The sequence below is a fragment of the Mobula birostris genome, chromosome 19, assembly GCF_030028105.1.
Source record: "Mobula birostris isolate sMobBir1 chromosome 19, sMobBir1.hap1, whole genome shotgun sequence".
Classification (NCBI taxonomy): Eukaryota; Metazoa; Chordata; class Chondrichthyes; order Myliobatiformes; family Myliobatidae; genus Mobula; species Mobula birostris.
The window spans coordinates 46,914,589-46,942,514 of record NC_092388.1 but is presented as its reverse complement, the minus strand read 5'-3'; the positions used below and the strand labels follow the sequence as shown (position 1 = coordinate 46,942,514).

The following is a 27,926-nucleotide window of genomic DNA, read 5'->3' as shown; positions in this document are numbered from 1 at the left end:
CTTCAATGAGTATAGTTTTAGAGCCATCAAATACTCCTCACATGTTAACCCTCTCATTCCTGGGATCATTCCCAGGAACCTCCTCTGCACCTTCTCGTTTACCATTACTTTTACAAACAACCAAAGAAGGCGACACAGCTTGGTAGTGGTACAACTTGCTCAAATTAAAAGTGAAAATAGAAAAAAGATTAATGAACTATAAAGGTTAAAAACTTGTGGATGCTGGAAATTAGAAATAAAAACAGAAAATGCCACAGATGCTTTCTTAGCTGGTCAGGCAGCATCTGTCGAGAAAGGAACAGCTAATGAAGGGTTCTGTAGCTGAAACAAAAGAGAAATGCTGGAAAAGCCCTGTCAGTCCTGATGGACGGTCTTGGAGCTGAAATGTTAACTGTTTTCTCTTTCAGTAGATCTTGCCTAACTTGAGTCCTTCCAGCAAGAGAAAATCTGCAGATGCTGGAAATCCAAGCAACACACACAAAACGCTGGAGGAACCCAGCAAGCCAGGCAGCATTTACGGGGGGAAAAAAAGTGCAGTCGACGTTTCGGGCAGAGACCCTTCGGCAGGACAGTTCTTCCAGCATTTGTGTTTCAGATGCAAATACTGTGCCTGGGGAAAGAAAGTGAACTGTTTTCACGGAAGAGAAGTTCCGGCACTGGCCGTTTTAATTTGTGAAGTATGGGAGCTCAGCTCCTCTAGGGGGCGCAATGGGAGATGCTGTTGGTCATCCGAGCTTGCGGGCGTATTTCCGTCTGCTCCAGGAAGACCTCTCTCTATAACCTTTAAACAGTTCGCCGAGAAGCGATAGCTGCGACCTTATTTCTGACCATGGCTGGATCGTCCTTGAACAATTTCAGACAGTTAATCCGAGATTTGACAGGTGGAAAGGGCTTCGATCAAATTTTGAGCAAGGTGAATCGCTGACGCTGTGAATTTGTGAATGTAACCAGCATTGCAGGAAACTTCCAGCACTCCACAGCTTAGGCCAAATTTCTGCAAAGATAAGCTTTATTAAAAATGATTTACGCGACGTTTCGTCAGATGTTCTTAGCTGTTGGTTAGAATTGAATCCGAACCATTATTCCTATTGTTCTAAATTGATTAAGGGAAATATTAGGTGCAGTAGTTAATATTTTAGTAAAGCGTACGGTCAAAGACTATTCACAATTAGTTATTTTTATATCATTTTAAAGCGCGCTTTGATACTGAGAACGATAAACACAAGTTAATGACATTTGATGAAAGAAAGAATATTTTGCCTTCGAGCCCTGGAATGTGAAATTTTCCCTCTGATGGAAAAATGGCATTGGATTTGAGCAACATCAATTAATCCATTTCCCAATGAGTATGATTTGAGTCTCCTTCAGATTTCATGGCCTTAGGCACTGGCTTCAGTCACTTACAACATTTACTGAGTGTTATATGTGGAAACACTCTGTAAAGATGGTGCAACAGTTTGATTAAACTATCAGCATTTCCCAGGAACTGAAATCCCAGGAACTGACGCAGAAAGAATATTAATGCTATAGTGTAATGTTTAAAACAACACATTCTCCCCTTATGAATATGATAAATTAGTTTATTTTTCTGGTAATAAACCTGAGTAAATATTTCTTGTCCAAAACATTTTGTGTCCACAGGAAGAAATGTGGAAAGCAAGTCTTTCAGCTGCTTTTATGTTCTGCCATTCGATTAGATTGTAACCGGATTCATAAGAAATAATATGCTTAGGCTTTTTTACCTGTTACATTCACTAATATCATGGGGGATATACAGAAACTCTGCGATTTGTCTGTATTCCTTCATACTTTTTTTCTAAACCTATCAGTTATTAGGTGTTCAGTTGATCTGAGAGAGAGAAAAAAAGAAAAACAGAGCAGATATCCACCATCCTTTGTCTGAGGGTTCCCTGACTGCTCCTGAATAGCTTAGCACAGATTTTATGTTAATGTTTTCTAGTTCTGGACATCTGTACCAGAAAAAATGGTCATCACTGGTGATCTTGGAAATCTTAGTTAGATCAAGGTTTATAATATTGAAGCAACACATGAGAAGAGAAAACAAAGCAAGGACATACATTATAAATTGAGATTTGCTGAGAAGTTTAGAAGAACAGTAGTCTTGGAGGACATAGAGTCCCATTGACCTGCACCAGGACCATAGCCCTCTGTATCCCTACTATCCATGTACCTATCCAAACTTCTCTTGAAATTCAGTTCACATAGACCACTTGTGCTGGCAGCTTATTCCACACCTTCACAATCCTCTGAGTGAAGAGGTTTTCCCTCAAGTGACTCTTAAGCTTCTCACCTTTCAACCGTTAAGCCATGTCCTCTAGTTGTAGTCCCACCCAACCTCAGTGGAAAGAGCCTACTTGCATTTACCCTCTCTATACCACTCACAATGGCCACAGATCTCTGGAGGTACCCAGACAGATTGATAAGGTAGCTTTGAAACCACACAGAAACCTTTCCATTGCAGGATAAGGCACTGAACAGAGCAATGTGATCAAATTAAGATTTCCAGAACATTAGTTAACCATAGTTAGAGTTCTGCAGGAAGGGTATCATTGCATTGAGGAGCATGAAAAATAAATTTAGGTTGCTAGGGCTGCTGAATAATAGTCATAGTGAGAAATTATCAAGTCTTGTGTCATTTCCTTTGGAATACAGGAGTGATGAGAGACATAACTGAAGTCCTTTAGCGTGAGTGCCCTGGACAGGGTGTAAATGAAGGCGGATAGAACAAGGACAAAGAAGCATAGATTTAAGTTACACACACAAAATGCTGGATGAACTGAGTAGTCGGGCTGCATCCATGGAGATGAATAAACAGCCAGCGTTTCGGGCTGAGAACGTTCTTCAGGACTGAGAAGAAGGGGAGAAGATGCTAGAATAAAAAAGGTGGGGGAGAGGAAGGAGGTTATCTGGAAGGTGAAGGGTGGGTGGGAAAGGTCAAAGACTGAAGAAGGAGAGGAGAAAGGACCATAGGAGAAAAGGGGGGGGGGTGCGGGAGCCAGGGTGAAGTAGTAGGCAGGTGAGAAGAGGTAAAAGGTTAGAGTGGGGAATAGAGGAAGGGTGGAGGGAAATTTGTTTACTGGAAGGAGAAACCAATGTTCATGCCATCAGGTTGGAGGCTATTCAGATTGAATATAAGGTGTTGCTCCTCCACCCTGACGGCAGCCTCACCTTGGCACAAGAGGAGACCTTGAACCGACATGTCAGAATGGGAATCGGAATTAAAGTATTTTGCCACCGGGAGATTTAAGTTAATTGGTTGAAAGAGTAAAGGGGACTAAAGAGAAATATTTTTCACAAGTAATTGAGGTCCAGAACCGACTACTTGAAAGTAAAATGGAGGCAGAAACCTTTACCCATGTATAAACAATTTTATACATGAGTATTGGAAGTGTCATGATGTAAAGGGCCATACACCAACATGCATTAATGTAAACAGTAAATCTTCGGCTGGCAGGGCCGGTATGAGTTTAATTAGCTCCTTCTGGGCATAAATCTCTATGGCGTTGCAATCTTTATTTCTTCCTCAATTGCATACATATAACATCTGGATGAAATCAACAGGGCAGAAATACAATTTGCATTTTTGATTCAATTCATTGATTTAACCTGACTTTGTTATGGTTAAGAAGAATGTGTTATTTGGACAAACCTTTGTGGTTGTGGCTATGTCACTGGAGAAACGGGTAGATGTGGAGTGTCTTTGTCGTCATGACAAGCAGAAATTCCTTTTGACATCCTCTCAGTAAAATCTCCCATAATTCTTTAACTCCTGAATCCCTAAAACCCACAGACTAAATACATAATAGTATTAAACGGATAGTTATCAATACTGAAATGGATGTAACCTATTAACACCAATTTCAATTATTGATAAGGTGCATTATTATTGAGAAATAAGCAATATTTTGTCAGGATTTTGGTCTTCAAATATATGCTAGCCAAGACCAGGCAGAACTTGCCTCATTCCAATGAGACCAGAAAGATAGTTTCAGCTCTACTTTTTATTGGATTCTGCTTCAGAGGTCAGGAAATTTGGTTGCAATGCAACATAATCCCACTTGAAGGCTTCAAGATGCGGGGCACTTTCTCTCCCACGAACTTGAAGATTTATGTAAGTTTATACAAATAATGCATCATGAAATAAGTTGTATCTTGGGTGATAAGAATTATTTCTACCTCAGAGTTAGTAGATTATCCTAGGCACATTGTCAGTAATTTCATTCTTACTGCTTTTGCAAAGACATGGAATTCCTGCCAGCTGCTCAAGTGTGTTGCCAACAATCAGTGAATTCTCATGGCGTTCCATTCAAACATGTCGGTATTTTAAATTAGCTTCTCTGTATTTCCCAGAAGTTTCCAGATCTTTACATTTTTTGGTTGCATAATTTTCCCTGGCAAATATATCCACACAGAACAGAGATAGATTGGGAGTTAAGAGCAGGGAGCATGGTATGCTTTGAAATTGGTTTCATTTCCTGTCTAAATAGACACAACTGTATAGAAGTTGGTGATATTTAGAATAGAACAAGTTTCTTCTACTTGATTGATATATGTGGCCTTCTGAACTCTGTCTAGAAGATTCAACTATTTCTATCTTCTCTTCATTTAAGACATTTACAAGCTAATGTGGTAGCAATAGGGTCTAAGATCATCAGACTTGTCATTCATTAATGTCTTGAACTGAAAGTTTCATAATTTAGGTTGGATACAAAAGTGCATGATTTTCTCCATTATCGCAGTATCAAAACATGCTTAAAATTCCCACTAAATCTTAACATGTACCTTGAAGAAGATCAATGACTTCAGCACTACGTTCCCATTCCCTTTCCACTGCTGATCCCTCGCTGAGGACTGGTGTGCGTGCCCTTTTCTGAAGTCCACAGTCAATTCCTCAGTCTTACTGACGTTGAGTGCAAGATTGTTGTTGTGACACCAGTACGCCTCGTCATCACGATCTGAAATTCTGCCGACAACAGTTGTGTCATCAGCAAATTTATAGATGGCGTTTGAGCTGTGTCTAGCCACACAGTCACGGGCGTAGAGAGCGTAGGGCAGTGCACTAAGCATACATCCTTGAGATGTGCCAGTGTTGGTTATCAGCGAGGAGGGATCGTGCTTAGTAGAATCAATAGTTGTAAAAAGAGTTCAGAGGATTTTGGTCTGTGCTTAAAGTTTTTCTATCTTCCTGGCCATTTAATTAATTTCCACAGATTACATTTTCTTTAGGTAGAAATCTGGAGGAAATGAAAGGTCCTAATGTACTAGCAGTACTCAGAGTTTTTCTCTCTGGGCCTTGTTTTGTGTTAGCTGCTGATTGGACCTCCTGCAAGCAGCCAAATCAGGTAGTGCTTGTCCTGAAGATGATCCTTGAATTTCATGGTGAGTCACCAAGACTGGAACTTGCTCTGAGTGAAATGTGGCATTATTACCTTCTAGCATTGCACTCACTTGCCTCTCCTGTGCCAAAACTATTCAAGGCCTAATTACACACAGACCAGCCTCTTAAACACACTCCTTACCAGCCACCATTTTTACCGCAAAAGTTCCAGACATCTATGCAAAGCCCTTTAGACTTTCACCTCATGATTGCAAGGCTCCATAATGTTTCTTAACATGCTTGTTATGCCTTTTATTCTAAAAGACCCTCTCCTAGGAGCCTTTATATGCTGAGAACATCCCTTATACTATTTGGCATAATGCAAGGAGTGGCACAGTAGTGCAGCACTCTACAGTGCCACAATCTTGATTCAATCCTCCCTGTCTGTAAGGAGTTTTTATGTTCGCCAAATGACCATGTGGGTTTCCTCCACATGCACTGGTTTCCTCCCACATTCCAAAAACATACGAGTTAGAGTTAGTAGCTTGTGAGCATGCTGTGTTAACGCCAGAAGCATGGCGACATTTGCAGGCTGCCCTCAGCACATCCTTGGACTCTTGTTGGTTGTAGACACAAATGACATATTTCACTGTATGTTTCAATGCACATTTGGCAAAGAAAGCCAATTATTTAATAATCAATATATTTTAAAATCAAATATCAGTCTAATTAAGTTACAATTACACTTTTTTCCAGATGGCTGTTGTTACAGCTAGCCCTGGAAAAATTGTCTGCCAAATGAAAGTAGAGGAGGAACATGTGAATCGGGCGGGCAACCTACATGGTGGACTGACAGCAACACTAGTGGATGTGGTATCAACTACAGCCTTGCTTAGCACTGAACGGGCATTACCAGGAGTTAGTGTGGACATGAATATAACGTATGTACAGTTTTTGGTACTTTGGAAATTTAACAAACTGTGTCTAATCATTCAATAACAGAACCGAATGATGATGCACAACTAAAATCACTGGCAATGATTTATAGGAACCACATGCAAAATTGTTTTCAAATCGTAAACAGTGTTGTGAACTGTTCATTTATAAAGTATTTATCAGCACTATAGAAGAAAACCATTTGATCTCATTTGCCTGTGAGCTATCAATTTTCATTACTGATGTTGAAAATGTTATCGCCAGTTGCACCAAGCAGTGTGCCGAATTAGAGAAAATATATTTTGATGTCTTAGCAAAGACATTTTGGACTATAAATCATCAGTGACACATTTGCCTTTTTGCAAATAATGCTCCAGGTTGTGTTGTAGTCACTCCAAGGAGAAAGGGAGTCTTAGTTTGGGATCTCACACTAAAGATCATCTTTAAAGTGGAACAGCTCCTCAGTACTGCACTGAGCGTGGCAGCAAATTGTGTCCTCGTATCTCAGGTCTGAGGTTCCAGAGGAACCTGCACGTTTTCAAGTGAGGCATGAACATGACCGGTTAAGCTAATAGCTGGTACTCAGCATGAACATAATTAGAATAGCAAATATGTGCTATGTGGAGATTGACTACTTTTATTTAATCAATTACAGCAGATGGTACTTTGCTGACAATGACAATTCTTCTTCTTCTTATCGTGTCCACAATGACAATGGCAAGGTACCTTAGCCAGAAAAAGAATGTAGATGAAATGTCATTAAATAAATGTCTTTGCTTTTCAGAATAACATGTATCCAATTGCAATGATATACTTGATAACTGAAAATGTATGTGACTTATTACTTCTTTTAGGTATATGAATGCAGCAAAACTGGGAGAGGATATTATCATAACTGCTGAGGTGCTGAAGGAAGGTAAATCTCTTGCATTTACAACTGTGGACGTGACAAACAAAGAAACAGGGAAACTCTTGGCTCAAGGACGGCACACAAAATACCTTGGCACTTAAAAAATTTAAACCGTTTTTGTACAATTACTTCATTTGAGGAAAATTTAACAAATAAAAGATTTTAATTTCAAATATTGTAAATTGTGCTTTCAATTCAATTACAAGCTGTTCTGCAGATTAATTTTCAACTTGTTTGAGATGAAGGGCAGTGCAATACTGTGTAAATGTTGCATTGTCACAAGTGATGTCTTTTATGGTAAGACACTAAGATCTCATCAACAAACACCACTTACTCTGTTCAAAGAGTATTTGTGTCAGTACTTATGACTATAACCCGCTTTAAATGGTAATGTTTGACATTGTGGAATCTTGCTTATACAGTTACCTATTGCTAATGCAGTCGTGGCTACATGCCAATACTTCTTGGTTGTAAAATATCTTTGTTCTGGCAGTAAAGAAAATAAAAGTAATTTGAATATGCATTTTGTTCATTGTTCCAGTGCAAGTTGTTCTATTCCTCGAGTCTAATCTTGATGTTACATGTGTCCTAACTATATATACAAAAGTATGAGAAAATGAACACAGGAATTTGAAAACCTTGGTCAATAGAAGAATGGTGAAAAATTAGTGTTTGGGTCCGTAATTTAAATTTTGCAAGATTTGAGATTTCTTTCATAAGTTGATTTTGTCCAATGCTAATTTCATTATGCAGTAAAATAAGGATATCAATATCAAAGTTCAAAGTACTTTGAACTTTGAGATGAGCAATTGAATCTGTAATCTAAAATTCAACCATTTGTCCCTATGCCATCATGGAATATATTAGATGATAGAATTGTAGAGCTAATCTCATGCAATAGAGACGGGATCCCACAAATTACTGAATCACAGCCACCCTATTTCTGGGGATTATAAAATGACATTATCATCATGAACCATTTCATTGTGGTTTGTGAGATTTCCATATCGTAAGTTTTTCTCATTTGCCTAAAAGTAACTCAGTCTAATTTTATTATTCAGTAAAACCGTACCAATATTAAGTGGTATTAAACAAGATTTAATGCTATTTTCAAGACCACATAGTTAATTTACAGATTACATGGTTCCATCAGAAGAAATCTAGAGGACAGGTCCTAATGTATTAAGCCGTATTCAAAGCTTTTCTCTCCAGGCCTATGAACCTGAAACCCCTTCCTCCTCGTTTTGCATAGCTCAGGCTAGATCTCCTCTAAGCAGTCAAAACCTGAAGATAATCCTTCCAGCTCATGGTCAGTCACCAAGACTGGAACTTCCTCTGAATGAAATGTGGCATTTCTTTTTACTTTTACATTCCACCCACTTCCTCGTGATTACCTGAGTAGCTGAAACGCCTCTCTGTTGATGTTAGCAAATACCGCGCAGGAGTACAAACAAATCCTCATGGATAGCTAACATGAAAACGTTTCACACAGCTTGACTTGGATTCTTGATGCTTATATCAGACATGTTTAATTGCTGTCTGCATTCAATTGCCTTGAGGTCTTTTTACTTGGTGGGATTTACTTTGCTAAGAGGTTAATACATTTTCTGGTGTGGAAATGGCAGGTATTTTGTTTTTATTCAAGCATCATTAACTCAAAAGTATTGTTAACACAGTTACAGTATTTTGAATGATAAAAACAATTCTGAATATGGATTAAAGATTTATTTTCATTTTCCCAATTTCAACAGAAGGTGAATACAAATTTCCTACTGATTAGCCTTGTTCTTAACTGAAGTAGCAGGCATGCATAAATAAGCTCAGGAAGCTCACAATTCTTACAGCTTCAGAGAAATGCTTTCTTTCCTCCTTTGATTCATTTTGCAGCCTGCCTTGCATTAATTATGCAAGTTCAAAATCATGTCTTACAAGTAATGACCTTAATAACCCAACTGAAACACTCCAGAATTTTTAAAGAAGCAATTTTAAGTGCATTTTCTTGAACGCAAGTATGGTATTTCTTCATTATTTTATTAACTTTACAGAGTTGTATCAGCAATCAGCATATTTTTACACAATCAAAAACTGACTTTATACCTTCATCCATTTTTAGTCCCAACCTCCCTTTCTAGGTAAATAAGCTACTTCAGCTACAGGAAAGTTTTTTAAAGATTCCAGTAACATTGAACTTCAGTGACAATCTTGTAGCTGTTTCGCTACTTTAGACTCCAGTTATTTACTGAGTCTAACCTGCCATTATTAACCTGCTAAAATCTCCCCAAAGAATAGAAGAAAAATTCCTTTGTACATTTATATAGCAACTAAGGGAATAAGATCCAAAAAGAACATGCCAGCAAACTTAAATGTAGACTACATGGTGGTGATAGCCTACATTACACAGATACCAAAATGGGTACTAAAGATCCTCCCCCCGCTACCTCTTTCGCTTGCTTGCCATCCTCTTATGAACAGTTTGTGCTCAACAGCTATGCGTGTCAGGACCATGTGTTATTCAGGTTTGAAGCCCTTCATTTGTACAACACATCCAAGATGAATCCTTTACTTGAACTCTTTATCAAATGCAGAACTCGCCCAACATTACATCTCAAAACAATGCAGTGTGTCAGGTTACATAACCAGCAGAAACAAGATTAATCATGTACTTTTCAGATATTTATGCAGTTCAAAACAATCTTCAAATTTCACCTTTGTTTTCCATGTGAAACTGACAATGTAGATCTAAGCAGCCTATTGGTGAATATGCAGGCAGTAATGTAAAAAAAATAAAGTTTGAGATATGCATGACTAGAAAGAAAATTTCAAGTAGAGTATGCTTTGTAACAGACTGTTCTTTTTCACAAGTAGTTAATCATCTTAAAATCAGGAAATAAAGATGAAATATAAGTTCACTGTTGTTGACACTTTTGGTCTTCCCTGTATTGCTGGCCGATGCCCCTAATCTGGCATGTAGGGACGGAGATGGTCCTCAATGGTTCCAACTCCCCAGTGGGTGAGCTGATCCTGTGGCAGGTAAAGACAGACACTGCATAACTTGAAAATTATGGCCTTGGTTTTTGGAGTCTGCAAAATAAAACGTGACACCTTCATTGTTCACCATTACACATAAGAAATCATAAGCTGTAACACAGATGTGCAATAAATATGAAGCAAAACTGAAGGTACTTTGAAAATGAGTTTTCAAAAGTCAATGCATTCAAGCACATCTTCAAAGGTGAAGTATTTTCAATGTCACATATACTGTGCTTACTCAAACTTAGTATGGCATGTTTTGTTTTTAAATTTTAAATAGCTATGCATCATGAATCATCCAAAGTTTGTGTTTTTGACTTACTATGGATGGACTTTGAGTTCAAGTTTATCAATATCAACTTTTTCAATATGGGATAATTAACCATGCAAGTCTTATTGGAGATATGAAAAATAACTTTCTTTACTGCTCTGGGTGACATAAGCTTGTCCTTTGAGGGTGAAGAATACCACCTCCAGCCTCAAAAACAGTCATCAGAAACTAAATCTCTATCCATGGAGGAAAAAAAGATAGCAGCTCCAGAGACAAGGTGCATTTAGATTAGTTGCAACTGAATGTATTCTATCCAAATCAAAATATGCTTACTCTTTGAACATATACAGATCAACAGTTTTGTGAACTATGACATTTGGTTTCTCTAAACATACAAAACACTCATATTTTTTCCACATTGAAAGCTCTTGTTTTTCTTCAGGCCACCATCCTCATTAAATTAAAAAAAGGTCAAACCTACTGTATTTGAATTAATGCAATAGCACTATTTTTGCATTTCTTTAATTTTGAAATTTGCTTTGAATTGCTAAATGTAGCTACATTATACTGAACTCTTATGCAGTGAAGCATTTAGTTTGAAATTACTTTCAGTGTGATTGTTTCTTCACACTAATGTTTCCAGAAACTGACACCATCTTCTACTACATCTTCATGTTAAGAGTCAGTGGGGATGTTGAACTTCAAGGAAACTTGAAGCATGTCCTTAAATCTTTTGTCTGGAAATCTTTTCTCCTGACAGAGCTGTACTACTGCTCTGATCTTTCTCAATCTTTTCTGTCACAACCTTATGCCTAACTTCCTGTGGGATGTATTTAAACTTCAGAAGTTATGGAAAACCATTCAACCAGACTTCAGAAAGAGATCACCAAGGCCTCAGTACTCAAACTGCAGTATCCAGATGAGACTTGTGCACCTGCAGCTAAGCTACATCATTGATCTGTTCACCGAAGCACAAGGATGGTACTTGTACTCAACATCTGCAACACCAAGAAGCTCTACCTACCTGCCCCTGCTGCAAGATATTCCCCCTCTCAATAATGAAGATTCATTATTGAGACCTTTTCTTCAAGATCAAGATCACAGACCTGAAACAAACCTCGTGGTTGGCCAGACAGCTGTGACATCTGCTCCCCATTTCCTAAGATCTGGTTATATACATGAAGCATTTTAAGCCACTCTATGCAAAATTTCCAAGTTCACTGGACCCTTAACAATCTTAGGTCAGCATTCACTTCCAAGCCAAGATTCCCAGCACTGAGGCTCCAGTTAATCTCAGTTCGCAACATCCGACAGATATGTCATTTACATGTTTCACACCAGACACTGCCTCTATAAATGTCACTTTAAGTTAACGGCTTGACTGACTACTCCGGCTATAAACAGCAAAATCTCCCATGGGTGAAAATTGCATTTTTGGTAATATGCCACGTTACCTGTTAAGGAGATTACAACAGACTTAATCTCATCTTGCCTGATGTCAATATGGTGGACAAAGCAAATAATACTGATTTTATTTTCCAACTCCAATAGTATGGAGCTAGGTTCAGGACTAAGTACAGATTTAAGATCCAAAGTTATAAGTAGATTCATTTCAAAAATTTTGAGCTCACCAAACAATGAGTTTACAATGCAATGATTATTTCCATACAATGAGCAAATCTGTACTCTGCAGATTTTCAGAGCATACAATAACTCAAATAACTTTCAAATTTAACTGCCTTGCAATGGTCCTAAAAGTAAATCTACCAAGATCTGTAGGCAGTCATGCAGAGAGCCAAAGAGTCACTGTATATAGCAGTGCACAGTTCACAAAGACTTATTTCAAGAACACAAAGCAATATTAAGTTAGCAGCAAGAAAGGGAAAAATAATCATGCCGAATTTCACCGGTAAACCTCTGGCAATGTTCCACATTTTTTCACCCAAACAGATGGGACCAAATAAGTTTAGGAAAGTAAAGGCCCACAATTATATTCACCTGCAAGTGCTGACGATTAATGAACAGAAAGATGGACTGGGTAGGGTTGTTTACGATGAGTCCTGCCTTATCCTTCCGGCTAATTAAGTGCAGAAACTGTTTCTCATAATCGCCATGATGAAACTCAAACTTGGCCTGCGTAAACAGTAAGAACTTTCAAATATTAGAAAACAAGATTTGTTGCTTAATTTCATGTTCAGCAAGCACTCAGAAATTATCTGCCAAGATCTGAAAGATCTAGTTTTATTCCTTTTAGGTTTATTAGATGCATAGATTTTATAATTGGCCTTGGTAATTCTGCTAAGATTTGACAGGACCCCTGCTATTGGTCCCAATCCAACATCTTCATTATAAGTGCTTGTGGACTCAAGACAATCAAAGGGCTAAGCTTGGTTCTGAAGTACCACAGGCAAACAAAATGCTTCTGGTTTATGCATAAATAACCCTTTTAATTACTGTGCTTGGTGTGCATTGGGTGTCCAGGGAGGGGTAGCACCTTTGGTGAAGGGGCTTGTTGTGTCCATTCTGGGGCAGCTCACTCACTTTTGGTCCCCACCAGAAACTCAGCTCCCACCTATGGCTCCAAGTAGCTGTCTGCATGTGATAGTGGCCACACCCCAGTACACCACTTCAACAGGCAAGGGTGAAGGTAGCCAGCAGGCCTCATACCCGGTGAGATAGGGATATGCCTGTCCTAGCACGCTAAGTCAGCTCTGGCTGACTGGGCAGATGAGATCTACAGTGACATCCAACAGCCAGGAAGGCAGTACTGCAATGCTCCGTGGAAAGCAAAGAGCATGACAAGGCACAGAAGACACCATGGTCATCCACTGCAACAAAAGGAAGACCCCAGTTCGTGACACTTGTTTGTACCACTGAACCTGGACTTCTGGGGTCAAGAGAGGAACTGCCCCAGTGCAGTGGCCTATCCACTTTAAAAACTCTCCCACACAGGTCTCCTGTCATCGCTGCACATGAGAGACAACCACTGTTACTGTGCTAATGCTGACAGTATACTTATCACAATTGATTTGATTTGCAGTTTGCCAAGCCCACTGAGTTTCTACTTTTATGCTGGTTTGGTGATGCACAACTACAAATGTGAACCCAACACGATGTTAAGATCGCTAGAGGGAAAAACAAGAAACAAGGCATCCATAAAAGCAAAGAACAAAGTCTATCAAGATTTGTCGTTACACAGATGACTGACAGACAACTGAAATGAAACCCATATACTACAAATTAATTACAATGTCAAACTAAAAATACATAATGTCTGAACAAAACCAAAGATCCAGGCAAATCATCAAACCAACACAGAACCATAAAAACTATCAACAAGCTTGGCAAACTGCAAGTCAAATCAATTGTGATAGGCATCCAAAAGTTTGGCTCATGTTTATGTACAAACAGTACCTGAACAGGCCTGAAAGGCTCACCATCTGTACCCTTCCACTTGGAGAAAAGGAGACAGACCATCTTCTCTATATCATTCCGTGGCCAAAGGATAAAGTCCATCTCCTGTGTACAGCCAATTACATCCTAAAATAGGTCAGGAAATGAGAGAAATTCCAATAGAGATATTAAATGGATTCCACATCAAGAAACACAAAAACAAAGATTCTGACTTTATGAAGAATGATAATCTTGGTTGTGGATCAAGAGTTACAAGGCATTATAATACAAGGCAAGAAGTCAAAAGAATGTGAATTGCTAACAACCACTTCCAGTTTCCATACTTACCCTTTGCTCTAAATAACTAAAATCGTCATCTTTCAATGCCAGTCTAATATAGCTTAGAAAGAAAATAACAAGAACTTCTAAAAGCATTAAACCACAAAAGAATATTTGCATTAATGAGGATAAATTGATCCCTGCAGATGATCATATCTACCACAGCCAAATTTCCTTTGTTGCACTGCATTTTCAGCCATGGAACCAACTTTTGCCTTCCCACAACTAAATAAGCATATCTAAACAGTTTTAAAAGCTAATCAATAAAGTAACATTTACAATAATTTGAAATGACATATAGAAGAGAATCTAATAAATATATTACATCAAAACATTTAAACATCAGTTGATTTAACAAATGAGTTTAAATCTAATATTTCAAATCAATGAATCGTTACCAAACCAAAGTCCAGGAGAACTTCTATTATCACATTTGAAGTTCCATCTTAAAAGATCCATTAGATCATAAGCTCGAAGGCAAGTAGTCAGCTTTTCAGTTAAAATTGAAGGGAGTGCAAGAAACTATTGGCATCACCAAATTAAGTTTACACGATGCTGATCAGTAAATGGAATAAAACCAGTCACAAGAAAAATGATCAGCCTTAAGCAAGACGATTCCATATTAGTACAAATCAAAAGACCTTAGCATATCAAAATCAGGTTTATATTTAAGCCAATAAATAATTACAAGTCCATGGATATTAATACGTCTGACTGAGGATCTTTGACCTGAAACTGTTTCTTGCTCCCACTACTCTGTTGCCAGACCTTTTGAGTATTTTCTTACTTCCAGCGTTTACAGTGTTGAAGAGTATCAATGGTTGTTTTGGCTGTGAACATTGCGGAAAAAATGGTTATCTATGTACAAACAACTACAAACCTTTTTCCCTCTTACGATAAAGGAAGTTGCTGTTATTAATTGAACGTTTTGATGTGACATATTCTACCACTCTGTGTCATTCCAAGCAAACCTTCAATTTATATAATTCTTCTGAAGTACTTACCCTGCGCATGGATTGGTAGCGTGGTGCATGAAGCTGCACTACATCCTTCTGCAGCAGCTCTGTGGAACTGTCCAGGGAGTAGCTGGACTCCCGTACACCTTTGAGGATATTTTCTTCATAGTTATTGGTCATAACTGGTACAACTTCAGCCACTTCGAATAGTGCCGACTTTTTCTTCTTAAATCATAATATCAGAATCATAATTCTTAACATAAAACATTTTCTATGCTACTTCTTTTAAATTATTACTGCCAAGTTGCATTTTTCAAAACAGATTTAAAATATATTGATTCAATAAACACAAAAATAGCTCTATTTGGAAAGGATTGCAAGCTGCATTTAAAAATGTAAGCTCTTCATTTCACAGGACAATAAAAACAGGGACTATACACACTATACCTATTATACACAGGATAATAATTTCTGAAGTGAAATTTCTAAAATGTTGGGGAAAATCTGAAATGCAAGAAGAAAAATATCAAAGAAAGGAATTTTTTTTAAAAATTCAACTTTAAAAATACTTTAACAAAATTATTGAATCCTTGTTAAGCAGAAATCATGTTCTCACAAATTTAAGTAAGTTATATTAAAAATATAATGCACACAAGCATGAATATAAACAAATCACCATCAAGAACAATCCAAATGTCATCAGGAGACAGTCAACTGGGATTAATGTAATGGAAAACTAACAACTAATCAAGCCTTGTTTTGAGGAAGGATGGAATATGCTCCTAACTCAACTAGCCAACATTAGGGTAGTAGTCCTATTATCAAGTGCTTATTTTCTATTCCCATATTGCTTAAGTTGCCTTTACTTCCAACTACCTACAGATGTCTATTAAAAACTCTGATGTGACCTTTGCCTCAGTATTTAGATCAAATTTTCAAGGGAGCAGATACCTAATCAAATGCTGTCAACAAGAGCCCAATCCAACCAGTATATTCCCCATTCTCCTTTCCTTGAGATCCCCATGAAAACATTGTCAACCACAGATATAGACAGCAAGCAGAAATGAGTGATATTGTAAAAATGATTTGGACAATTGAAAAAAAATCGCAAAGAATATTTGAATGAAACCAACTGATCAATAAAATTCATTTTTCATACTGTTCACATGCTCAAATGCATTTCACTTTAACCAAGTAGCATGAAGAGGTTGAATAAAATTATTCCAGATACAACAGCTTGTGTTCTTGGTCTCAATTTAAAGTGTCTGTGAAGTGTTAGTGTATACTGAGGAGTGTCGTATAAACATTAATTAGCAACCAAATGACTAAAGGGATATTGAAATGAGGGATAAGAAAAATTAAGGACAGAGTAAAACTTCAGTTCAGAGTTCTAACAACTGTTCAGTTGTTCAGAAATTCAGCTCACACTTGGAACTCGGCAGGGCCCAAGGTCCCACAGCACTCTGAAACATCCATTTCCATTTCAAGCATTAATTTTAAACTCACTTGGAACATTGAAAAATTTATTAGTCCACTACATAACATCAGAAAGAGAACTAGAAGTGTGTAGGTGTATAGTATCTGATAGTCCAGAAAATTTGCTTGCCCAACACCAGAGCCCTACACAAACTGGATTACAGAGTTTCACTGGGGTGGGATTAATCATGGTAGTCATTTACAGGATAAGCAAATGTGGACAAGCTAACATTTTACCTCACTTATTGTAAAGATAAAGCAAATAAACCTTCATATCCCTGTCAAATGACAATGCAAATCACAAAATAATCCAAAGGAAGCACAGTGAGAATCCTTGGAAGGGTTAACTGTAACTATCAAGTGTGTCATATTAACCTCAGTTTCCAAAGTGATTAAGAAATTCTGTACAACCCTTAAGTTTTTGATAAAGAGACAACCACAGCAGTTATTTCCTCAGCTTTCCAGGAAAGTCTGCCCATATCAGAACAGCATAGAATTAAAACAAATGGAGGCCAGTTAGCCCTTTGTGCCTGTGCTGGGTATCCTGCAGTGAATGACTTACCTCCTGACATTCAAGGCCTTTCATAGAAGCCAGTAATGCGATGTAATACTCTCCACATGCTAGACAAATGCAAGTCCAACAACACTCATCCAGGATTATTCTAGGTTTAAATCTGTGCCTTCTGGTTTTGTCTCTTTAGTGAGGGGTATATTTAGGTACCTTCTATTCACCTATCCAAAGCCGTCAATTTCACATTTTTCAGTCTCTCCTTAGCCTCTATATAGATGAAGAAAATAACCCCAACCTATCTAATCTTCCCCTGTTGGCAACAGGTTTCCACTACTGGCAACATGTTTACAAATCTCGTCACTCTCTCCAGTGTAAGCACATTTCCCACATTGTTTGGACCAGAACTGTGAACAATAATAAATCTTCAATTCTAGTATCACTGCCAGTTGTTCTATGTCTGACCGAAAGAAAAGCTTCCCAACTATCCAGAACTGACTGTGGACATGCATCCCAAAAATCACTATTCCTCCACACCTGAATGTCATCCCATCTTCTTGCTGCCGTTCCATAAGTACATCTCCTCAGGGATCAGGGATTCTACTTGGCACCTTTCTATTCAGCTAATCCGACCAACTATATCCACCCTCAGGGTGGAGGAGCACCACCTTATATTCTGTCTGAGTATCCTCCAACCTGATGGTATGAATACTGACTCCTTCAAAAGGTGAAGAAAATTCCCCCTCGCCATTCCCAACTCCGACCTTGTACTTCTCACCTGTCTATTACTCCCACCTGGGGTCCCCTCCTCCTCCCCTTTCTCGTACTGTCCATTCCCCTCTCCTATCAGATTCTGTCTTCTCCAGTCCTTGACCTTTCCCACCCACCTGGCTTCACCTATCACCTTCCAGCTAGCCTCTTTCCCCTCCCCCCACCTTTTAATTCAGGCATCTCCCCCCACACCCCCAGTCCCGAAGAAGGGTCACCGCCTGAAAAGTTGACTGTTTACTCTTTGACTCGCTGAGTTCCTCCAGTATTTTGTGTGTTTTGCTTTGGGTTTCCAGCATCTGCAGATTTTCTCATGTTTGTGATCCACCATAAGTTCCCGCTCTCCTCCTTTCTGTCAATCACTGCTAGTTTCCCTACTGTCTTCAATGTTCTTTCCTCCCAAGAGGACAACAGCCTTGACGTAGTTTGAAGGCTTATGTGCCTCAATGACCCGGAGAGCTATGCTAGCTGAGTCAGGGTTTTATGCTTTGGCTCTTGGTAGGGTTACCCATGCCGAACAGGTCAAAGGGTAGAGGCCGGACTAACAGTGGTCCACCAGTCCTCCGGGTTCAGTTCAGGGCTAATAACCCTGACTGCTAAAACAAAACTGTTACGGAAACAGCAATGAAGAAACCTTCCACATCTGAGTGCAACAGTATTCCTGAGTCTCTATCCTGAACTTGCATGACTGACAGTAGTGAAAGCCGAGCTAATGACACAATGAAGGCAGCCCTGAACACCGCCACAGATGGAGGACCTTCATTGCTGCGCTAAATGCCAGTGGCGCAACAGGCAATAAGTAGGTAGATCAATGTTCTTTATCATGACTGTTACATTGAAGCCTAAATGAACTTCTGCCAATGTAGATGCTTCAATGAACCTCAATTACAGTTATCAAGGGACTGCCCTGTAAATATTCTGTAAAGCAACTTCTCACCCCACTACTAGAGAAGAAAGCATTCTACATTTCACCTTTGACAAATATGCCAGGAAAGATCATATCTTACCTTATCTTTGAATACAAAGGCAATGTACATTTTGAAGTCAAACTGATCTGCCAGAGATTCTTTCTTCTTTCTAAGTTGAGCACGCAGTCGATTTAAAGTCTGGTTCTTCCGAGAGTGTGGGTCACCCATTTTGTTTTGAGTGTGTTAACCCTCTTTTTAGCTTATGACAAAGTGACAAAATCTAACATGGGCAATTTCTCTCAAAAGAAAACAGCACAACAGAACATGTCTGGTAGCACTAACTTAAAAAAAAACTACCACAACTACTAGTCCAGAAGCTCTAAAACTGTGTTGTGCAAAAACTTAGGATAAATGTTGGCCAGAGTCCAGTCATGATAACAGTCCCTATATATACGCGGTCACATCAGAGTGCAGGGAACTAAACTCACTTTTAATTCACATTAACAAAACTTACAAACCAAAGCAATCCAAATTAGAGATAAATTTTAACCTGCTGAACTAAAACTAGATTACAATGATGGATACCAATGGATCTAACCAACAAATTAAACACCTAACTGAGATTCAGGTGTGCCCAAGGATGACACAGAAATGATGTAGCCAGATCCCATGTTTACATACAGGCCAGGTTTTTGCCTTTTTACACAAAAAAAAACAGCCTGAAAAGTTTACCTGCAGCCTCTGGCACAGTTGTCTTCAAACATATTGGAGTAGGTGATTGTATTTTTTTTTCCTTTTTAGTTTTTGCTTTAAGGACAGACAATAAAAGACAAAGAGGATTGCACTGGCACATCAACTACATGGCGCGGCTCATTGGCACATGAGTAGAAACAAACAAAATACCAAGCAAAGGGCATTTCTGACTTTACCAAAGACTTGGATTCAATCAACAACATGGTGGTAAACCTTTAACCGGTTTCCTGACATCGCCCTACACAAAGAAAACAAAAAAAAATCACTTGTTTATCATGTTTGCCTCTATAGATCTGCTCACAGGCTTAACTGTTGGGAGTTCCTGCTGTGCCGCCTTTTGATTGTTTTGGTTTTCTACCTTAACTCCTTTCCTAAGCTGTTTGTATTGAACATATATATAAAGTATATATATATTGCAAACTAACGCTGACTGTCACTCCCCGCCCATGTCAAGAAGAGACTACAAACCCGGTCAAACCCGTCAGTGTGAGCGAGCCGCGCTCTCTGCGCTCTCGGTCACCCATAGTCTTAAAGCGAGCTCCTGGCGTGAGAAAACCGCACAAAACCACGGCCTTCGGCCCGACTACTGCCTCCTCTCTCGCTCCTTCACTGCCCCTCGCCCAAGGTCGGCTGCTCCCGCTAACTCTCGGCCTGTCAGACCGGGCCACCGCTCGGCTCCCTGCGCTCCCGTCAGATCAGACGACAGCAAAGATCACCGCCGCCGCCGCCTCCACACCAGCGCAAGATGGCTGCTCAACGTCACAACCCACTCACCCCCCTCACAAAATACAGCTTCGGTAGATTCTGTTTAAATCGGCATCTTGCACCTAGGTTAACACTCCAATGCCCTTAAGCAACTCATTTACTTTTCTTTTTTTCAAATTCTAGCTTACTTTCAAACTATGTAAACATGTTTGTGTACGTCACCACTCATCACGTGGTCCATTCCCTCTTTCCCCCAACGCCCCACCCCCAAGTGTACTTACCCTTTTAACTTTCTGAGGCAGATTTTCCTGCAGATGTTCAGATTTTTAAAAAATGTTTTATTGGAAACATATCTCATTGTTAAAATAAAATATATTATTAATTGCTCAAGGAAGTATATAGGAGAGTAAAACATAGTTAAAGAGATGTTTAACTTAGTTTGGCTGTTCTAATAAATATACAAAAAGGTATCCCTCTCAGATTTACTGGTTAATCAATAGATATAATTACTTCGGAATTTCATTTCAAGTACATGAATTATACTGGACCTTAGACTTGAAAAAAAAACCACAAAATTCTTTCTAAAATTGTGCGATGTAAAATTTTCCTTTTAATTTAATAATAGACTGAGTTAACAGTTTAAAGAATTATTTATAGCAGAATTCAACTGAAGGTACGTTTAGTTAAATTCAAATAATATAATACAATCAAGACTTTCAGCAAAATGGTGCCAGTGACCAAATGCAACATCTTGCAGACAGCCTACAATAGTACTGAATACTCTTCTGCCAAATATACTTCTGAGCCATGATACATTGCAGCCTCTAGTTTTGCTTCCAAGAATGAATTTTTGAGCCAACTGAACAATCTGGCACTTTTGTGATATCCTGGGACATTTAATGTGGATGAGATTCCCTGTCGATTCCTAATGGCGGAACACAAACCTGTGGTCAAATCCATTGCTCTGCTCCAAGTAAGGCATTGACCAAGATTAAAATTGCCAAGGACAAGAACAGAAAATGAACAGGGAGCTCGGTGCCATCTACCTGCATTTGACTGGTCTCTCTTGTTGCTGCTGGCTGGAAGAAGTCTTGCATCCCATGCTGCCAGGTTTGGTTCCGCCTCCTTCTTCTACCCATTGTTTTCCCCTATTCCTTCTTCACCTTTCCTGCCTATCCCCTTCCTGCTTCCCCTCCCCCACCCCTTTATCTTTCCCCTTACTGGTTTTTCACCTGGAACCTACCAGCCTTCTCCTTCCCACCCTCCCCCCACCTTCTTTACAGGGCCTCTGCCCCTTCCCTCTTCAGTCCTGACGAAGGGTTCCGGCCCGAAACGTCGACTGATCTTTTCCACGGTTGCTGCCCGACCTGCTGAGTTCCTGCAGCGTGTTGTGAGTGTTATTTTGTGTTTAGGTTTGGGAGCAGTTGTTGCCCGGCAGCCATCGGGCTTCTGGACAGAGTCGCCCCCGTGCTGAACATGCTCCGAAGCTGTGGACTCGTTTTGGGGACTCTGCAGTTTCTTTCTTGTTTACTTTATTTTTATTATTTGCACAATTTGATCAGGGCACTTCAGCACTGAACTAACACTGCAACAGTCAGCACAGCACTGAGGAACCACTTCCAGGGACTCTGCAATTAATGTTATTTGTTTACTTTTTATTGTTTGCATGGATTGTCCTTCTTTTCCACATGTTGGGAGTTTGATGGTCTTGTGTGTTTTTTTTCTTTGAATGGGTTCTATTGTGTTTCTTTGTTTTGTGGCAGCCTGCAAGAAGATGAATCTCAAGGTTATATACCATATATGTACTGTACTTTGAACCTTGACACTCAAGGCCATAGAATATACAACAGTACAGCACAGGTCCTTTTGCCCACAGTTTCCTCCATCCTTCTAACCTACTTGAAGATCACCCTAACCCTTCCCTTCCAAATAACACTCCATTTTTCTTTCATCCATATGCCCATCTTAAATGTCCCTAATAAATCTGCTTCTACCACCATCCTGGCAGTGCAGTCCCTGTAAAAAAAAACACCTCTGACATCCCCCTTGATACATTTCTCAAATCACCTTAAAACCCTTTCGTATTGGCCATTTCTGCCCTGGGAAAAAAGTGCTGCATGTCCACTTTATTTATACCTCTTATCTTAAACACCTCTATCAAGTCACCTCTCATCTTCCTTCACTCCAAAGAATGAAGGAAGAGGAGGCCCTAGCTTGCTCAGATTTTTTTCCTGATAAAACATAGTCCCTAATCCAGGCAGATTCCTGGTAAATCTCCTCTGGACCCTCTCTGAAGCTTCCATATTCTTCCTATAATGAAAACAATTCTCTAAGTGTGGTCTAACAAGAGTTTTATAGAGATACAATAATATCAAAAGATCACAAGACAAAGGAGCAGAAGTAGGCCATTCGGCCCCTCGAGTCTGCTCCGCAGCTCCCCCATGAGCTAAACTATTCACCCATCTAGTTCCAATTTCTGGCTTTTTCCCATATCCCTTGATACCCTGACTAACTAGATACCTGTCAATCTCCTCCTTAAACACCCTCAATGATCAGGCCTCCACAGCTGTATGTGGCAATGAATTCCACAAATCCACGACCCTCTGGCTAAAAAAATTTCTCCTCATCTCTGTTTTAACTGGGTACCCTCTAATTCTAAGACTATGGCCTCTTGTCCTGGACTCACCCACCAAGGGAAACAACCTTTCCACATCTACTCTGTCCAACCCTTTCAACATTCGAAATGTTTTAATGAGATCCCCTCTCATTCTTTTATACTCTAATGAATACAGTCCAAGAGCCGACAAACGCTCCTCATATGTTAGCCCCTGCATTCCAGGAATCATCCTCATAAATCTTCTCTGAACTCTCTCCAACATCAGTATATCCTTTCTAAGATAGGGGGCCCAAAACTTCATACAATATCTTGTTGTTCTTAAACTCAATCCCCTAACTAATGAAGACCGACACACCATTGCCCTATCAACTTAATGGCAATGTTGAGGAACCTATGGACATGGAACCCAAGCTCCCTCTGTGTCTTCACACTGCTAAGGGTCCTGCCTTTAACCTTGTATGCAGAGTTCAAGCTCAACTTTCTAAAGTGTGTCATTTCACACTTTTCCAGAATGAACTCCAGGTGCCATTTCTCAGCACAGCTCTGGATCCCAATAATGTCCTACTGCAACCTATGATGACCTTCCACACTCTTCATTGAACCGTCAACCTTAAAAATAGATTTCACATTTCAGATCAACATTTCTTTTGCAGAACACAAAAAAGTTAGAAATAACTGACAAAGTAAGCTTTGTGACTGGTTACCAAATCTATCTGTCCTATCCTTTGGCCTCAGGATGAAGGCCAAAGGATTGTATGGATAGAGAACTTAGACATGTCACAGGTCTTAAGCAAAAGCAAAGCATACCTATGAAAAATGAGAGTTGTACAAAAGGAACGGTCGACAGTAGGGCATACAGCAATCAATCTGTCTAGATCAATTACAGTATATGTATTTTGTATAGATTAAATATAATGCAAAAACAGAAATAATATATATTTAAAAAGTGAGGTAGTGTTCACGCATTCAATGCCCATTTAGGAATTGGATGGTAGAGGGGAAGGAGCTGTTCCTGAATCGCTGAGTGTGTGCCTTCAGGCTTCTGTACCTCCTACCTGATGGTAACAGTGAGAAAAGGACATGCCCTGGGTGCTGGAGGTCCTTAATAATGGACGCTGCCTTTCTGAGACAACACTCCTTGAAGATGTCCTGGGTACCCAAAATGGAGCCAACTAAATTTACAACCCTCTGCAGCTTCATTCAGTCCTGTGCAGTAGCTCTCCCTCGCATACCAGACAGTGATGCAGCCCATCAGAATGCTCTCCACGGGACGTCTATAGACGTTTTTGTGTGTATTAATCGACATACCAAATCTCTTCAAACTCATAATGAAGTATAGTCACTGTCATACCTTCTTTATAACTGCATCGATATCAGTCAGATGCCTTTAATTTCATATTGAACACAGACAACCTAATTATCTCCATGATGACATTGCAATTGCCCTCCTGAAGCTGCCAGACATATACTTTATACTTTATTGTCACCAAATAATTGATACTAGAATGTACAATCATCACAGCGATATTTGATTCTGCGCTTCCCGCTCCCTGGAGTACAAATCAATAGTAAATATTAAACATTTAAATTATAAATCATAAATAGAAAATAGAAAAAATGGAAAGTAAGGTAGTGCAAAAAAACCGAGAGGCCGATCCGGATATTTGGAGGGTACGGCCCAGATCTGGGTCAGGATCCGTTCAGCAGTCTTATCACAGTTGGAAAGAAGCTGTTCCCAAATCTGGCTGTACGAGTCTTCAAGCTCCTGAGCCTTCTCCCAGAGGGAACAGGGACGAAAAGTGTGTTGGCTGGGTGGGTCGTGTCCTTGATTATCCTGGCAGCACTGCTCTGACAGCGTGCGGTGTAAAGTGAGTCCAAGGACGGAAGATTGGTTTGTGTGATGTGCTGGGCTGGGTTCATGATCTTCTGCAGCTTCTTCCAGTCTTGGACAGGACAACTTCCATACCAGGTTGTGATGCACCCTAGAAGAATGCTTTCTACCGTGCATCTATAAAAATTACTGAGGGTTTTAGGGGACAGGCCAAATTTCTTTAGCTTTCTCAGAAAGTAAAGGCACTGGTGGGCCTTCTTGGCAGTGGACTCTGCTTGGTTGGACTAAGTCAGGTCATTTGTGATATTGACCCCGAGGAACTTAAAGCTTTTGACCTGTTCCTCTGGCACACCACCGATGTAAATGGGGTCGAGCGGTCCGCTACTCCTTCTGAAGTCAACAACCAATTCCTTCATCTTGCTGACATTGAGGGATAGGTTATTGTCTTTGCACCATGCCACCAGGTTCTTAATTTCCTCTCTGTACTCAAACTCATCATTACCCGAGATACAGCCTACAATTGTGTCATCAGCAAACTTATATATTGAGTTCAATGGAAACTTGGCTACACAATCATGGGTGTACAGTGAGTACAGCAGGGGGCTGAGTACCCAGCCTTGTGGGGCACCGGTGCTCAGAGTGATTGTAGAGGAGAGCTTGTCCCCTATTTTTACAGCCTGGGTCCTGTCTGTGAGGAAGTTGAAGATCCAGCTGCAGATCTGAGTGCTAAGGCCCAGGTTCCGGAGCTTAGGAATCAGTTTATTTGGAATGATGGTATTAAAGACAGAGCTGTAGTCAATGAAAAGGAGCCTTACGTATGCGTCTTTATTCTCCAGGTGTTCTAAGGAGGAATTTAGGACCAGACAGATGGCATCTGCTGTTGACCTGTTGCTCTGGTAGGCGAATTGCAAAACGTCGAGGTTGACTGGTAGGCTGTGGTTGATGTGTGCCATAACCAATCTCTTGAAGCACTTCATAGCAATTGATGTCAGAGCCACAGGTCGATAGTCATTCAGGCATGCCACCTTGCTGTTCTTCGGCACCGGGATTATCATTGCCTTCTTAAAACACAAGGGGATCTTAGACTGAAGCAAGGAGCAGTTAAAGATGTCAGCAAACACTCCTGCTAGCTCGCTTGCACAGGCCTGGAGAACCCGTCCCGGGACGCCATCTGGGCCCATCACCTTCCTTGGATTTATCTTCAGGAAGGCCCTTCTAATATCCTCCTCGGTGACAATGAATCTCGATGCCACCAGGTCCGGTTCATCTCGAGGGAGTGGGACGCTCCTCTTCTGTTCAAATCTTGCGTAGAATACGTTAAGTTCGTCAGGAAGAGAAGCGCCACAGTTATTGATATTCCCAGCCTTTTCTTTGCGCCCAGTGATCTCATTTAGACCCTGCCATAGTCTACCGGCATCCCTCTGGTTGGCCTGGGCTTCCAACTTGGCTCAATATTGCCTCTTGGCGCCCTTAATGGCTTTCTGGAGTTCACGCCTGGATTCCGTGTAGTGACTGGTATCCCTGGACCTAAAAGCCGCAGCTCTAGCCTTCAAAAGGGACTTGACCTCATAATTCATCCAAGGTTTCCGGTTAGGGAATACCCGGATCGTCTTGCGAGACACACAGTCCTCTGTGCATTTCCAGATAAAGTCCATGACAGAGCTGTGGATATGCCAGTGGATGCCAAGTCCACCCATTCAGCTTATTCACTGGTTTTCCAAATCTTATCCATTTTACTTGACACAATCAACGCAGCTACTCCATTGCTGGGGGGCTGTAAATCTATGTTCCTCTCAAGCCTCGCGTCAGTGTCCACCCAGAAGCAGCTAAGGGAGGGAGGAGAAGATGGCGGCATGACGCAGTGCGCGCGGCCGTTCCGAATGAATATCGATATGTGTAACTAGGGGTGCCGTGCACAATCCGGATTTGATGGGGACAGCCATGAGAAAGCATAGAGGAACATCTGGATTAACTTCTGAAATGCCTGCTCCGCTGCCGCTGCCACTGCTACTGTGCGATCGAGAATCTCCGGAGACGAAGGCCCCAAATCCTTGGCTTTGCCTATTGCCTGTTACCGGGGCCGGGGTCGAAGTCGAAGCGCTCGGCAGAGATGGTGCTCGGTGCTCGGTGTTGAATAGGTGGTCAGAGGCTCGGAGTTTTTCGGACAGACCCGGAGTCGGACTGTGGTCAGATGCTCCCGGGATGCTGCATCGGCAAGTTGGTGGCGCTGGAGGTTTACCGTCTGCGTGAGATGATGGGACTTTCGACAGACTCTAAGGTTTTTACCGTGCCATGGTCTGTTCTCATCAAATTACGGTATTGCTTTGCACTGTTGTAACTATATGTTATAATTATGTGGTTTTTGTCAGTTTTTAAGTTGGTTTGTCATGTGTTTTCGTGATATCATTCTGGAAAAACATTTTTATCATTTCTTAATGCATGCATTACTAAATGACAATAAAAGGGGACTGCATGTCCTCATAATCATAATGGTCCTCCAAGCACACTAACAAAAAATCGAGAAGCTATTGACTGACACAGTATGCAGTCCCAGAGCTCCCATAACCTCAAGCCCATTATTTACATCTTTAAACTCAGTGTTGAGGGGCTTTCAGCAGATAAGCAACACCCATCGACATGCTATGAATGTTATCTGTATACAAAAGCTCGCATTTCCTCTAGCAAAGCTAACCAATACGAGATAAAGACCTTAACCCAGTATTTCATACTGCACATCTCTGGCACACATGCTCCAGTTGGCATGCGGCTTGTCAATCATCCTTCAAGTACTGCAAAGTCATTAAGGTGGTGCAAATAACACCCTTAGTGCTGATCTGGGTTGGAAAACTGTTCTGTTTTCACTGAACCCAGGTACTTAAGCGAATCATACAGATTGTGACTACAATGTGGTTAATGCTGACAGGGTAAAATTTGTAGACTGGTGCTCAGAAAATTGTCAAGACATCGTCCCTGATTGTTCTCTAGATGGATTCTTAGTCTTACACAGGGTTTCCTCAACAGACGGAGCCCATAGCCAGCACTGTGCCAAGTCTTGCTCATCTTACAGAGGCAGCATAGCCCCTCACTGGTAAAGGAAGTGTCTTTCTGCTTGTGCAGTAAAAGCCAACTGGCAACCTGTTCGTTTGAAATAATCGCTGTGCTGTTCCCACTGTGCCAGATGGGAGGA

General features: G+C 40.3%; 2 protein-coding genes across 3 annotated transcripts; one reads left to right on the top strand and one right to left on the bottom strand.

Annotated features, from left to right (window-relative positions):
• The first annotated feature begins 733 nt into the window (after nt 1-733).
• On the top strand, nt 734-7,357 carry acot13 (acyl-CoA thioesterase 13). The gene is made up of 3 exons (XM_072283546.1): nt 734-913; nt 6,095-6,279; nt 7,129-7,357. The coding sequence occupies exons 1-3, from the start codon at nt 830-832 to the stop codon at nt 7,283-7,285; spliced, it is 426 nt and encodes a 141-aa protein (XP_072139647.1). The 5' UTR covers nt 734-829; the 3' UTR covers nt 7,286-7,357.
• Nucleotides 7,358-9,196: 1,839 nt separating this feature from the next.
• c19h6orf62 (chromosome 19 C6orf62 homolog) lies at nt 9,197-20,350 on the bottom strand. Of its 2 annotated transcripts, none has more exons than XM_072283543.1 (5): nt 18,933-20,350; nt 15,222-15,398; nt 13,900-14,025; nt 12,484-12,618; nt 9,197-10,265 (listed from the first exon to the last, which is right to left on the bottom strand). In XM_072283543.1, the coding sequence occupies exons 1-5, from the start codon at nt 19,059-19,061 to the stop codon at nt 10,140-10,142; spliced, it is 693 nt and encodes a 230-aa protein (XP_072139644.1). In that variant the 5' UTR covers nt 19,062-20,350; the 3' UTR covers nt 9,197-10,139. The 2 variants fall into 2 exon arrangements, with proteins under 2 accessions (XP_072139644.1, XP_072139645.1); XM_072283544.1 differs by having other exon boundaries at nt 15,222-15,395.
• Between the last annotated feature and the right edge of the window lie 7,576 nt (nt 20,351-27,926).

Excerpts from the sequence above, each read along its gene's own strand:
- c19h6orf62 (XM_072283543.1), bottom strand. The coding sequence starts at position 19,061 with ATGGGTGACCCACACTCTCGGAAGAACCAGACTTTAAATCGACTGCGT. Across the intron at positions 15,399-18,932 it reads CCTTTGTATTCAAAGATAAG|AAGAAAAAGTCGGCACTATT; the intron begins GTAAGATATGAT and ends TTATGATTTAAG. Across the intron at positions 10,266-12,483 it reads TTAATCGTCAGCACTTGCAG|ACTCCAAAAACCAAGGCCAT; the intron begins GTGAATATAATT and ends TTTATTTTGCAG.
- acot13 (XM_072283546.1), top strand. The coding sequence starts at position 830 with ATGGCTGGATCGTCCTTGAACAATTTCAGACAGTTAATCCGAGATTTG. Across the intron at positions 914-6,094 it reads TCGATCAAATTTTGAGCAAG|ATGGCTGTTGTTACAGCTAG; the intron begins GTGAATCGCTGA and ends ACTTTTTTCCAG. Across the intron at positions 6,280-7,128 it reads AGTGTGGACATGAATATAAC|GTATATGAATGCAGCAAAAC; the intron begins GTATGTACAGTT and ends TACTTCTTTTAG.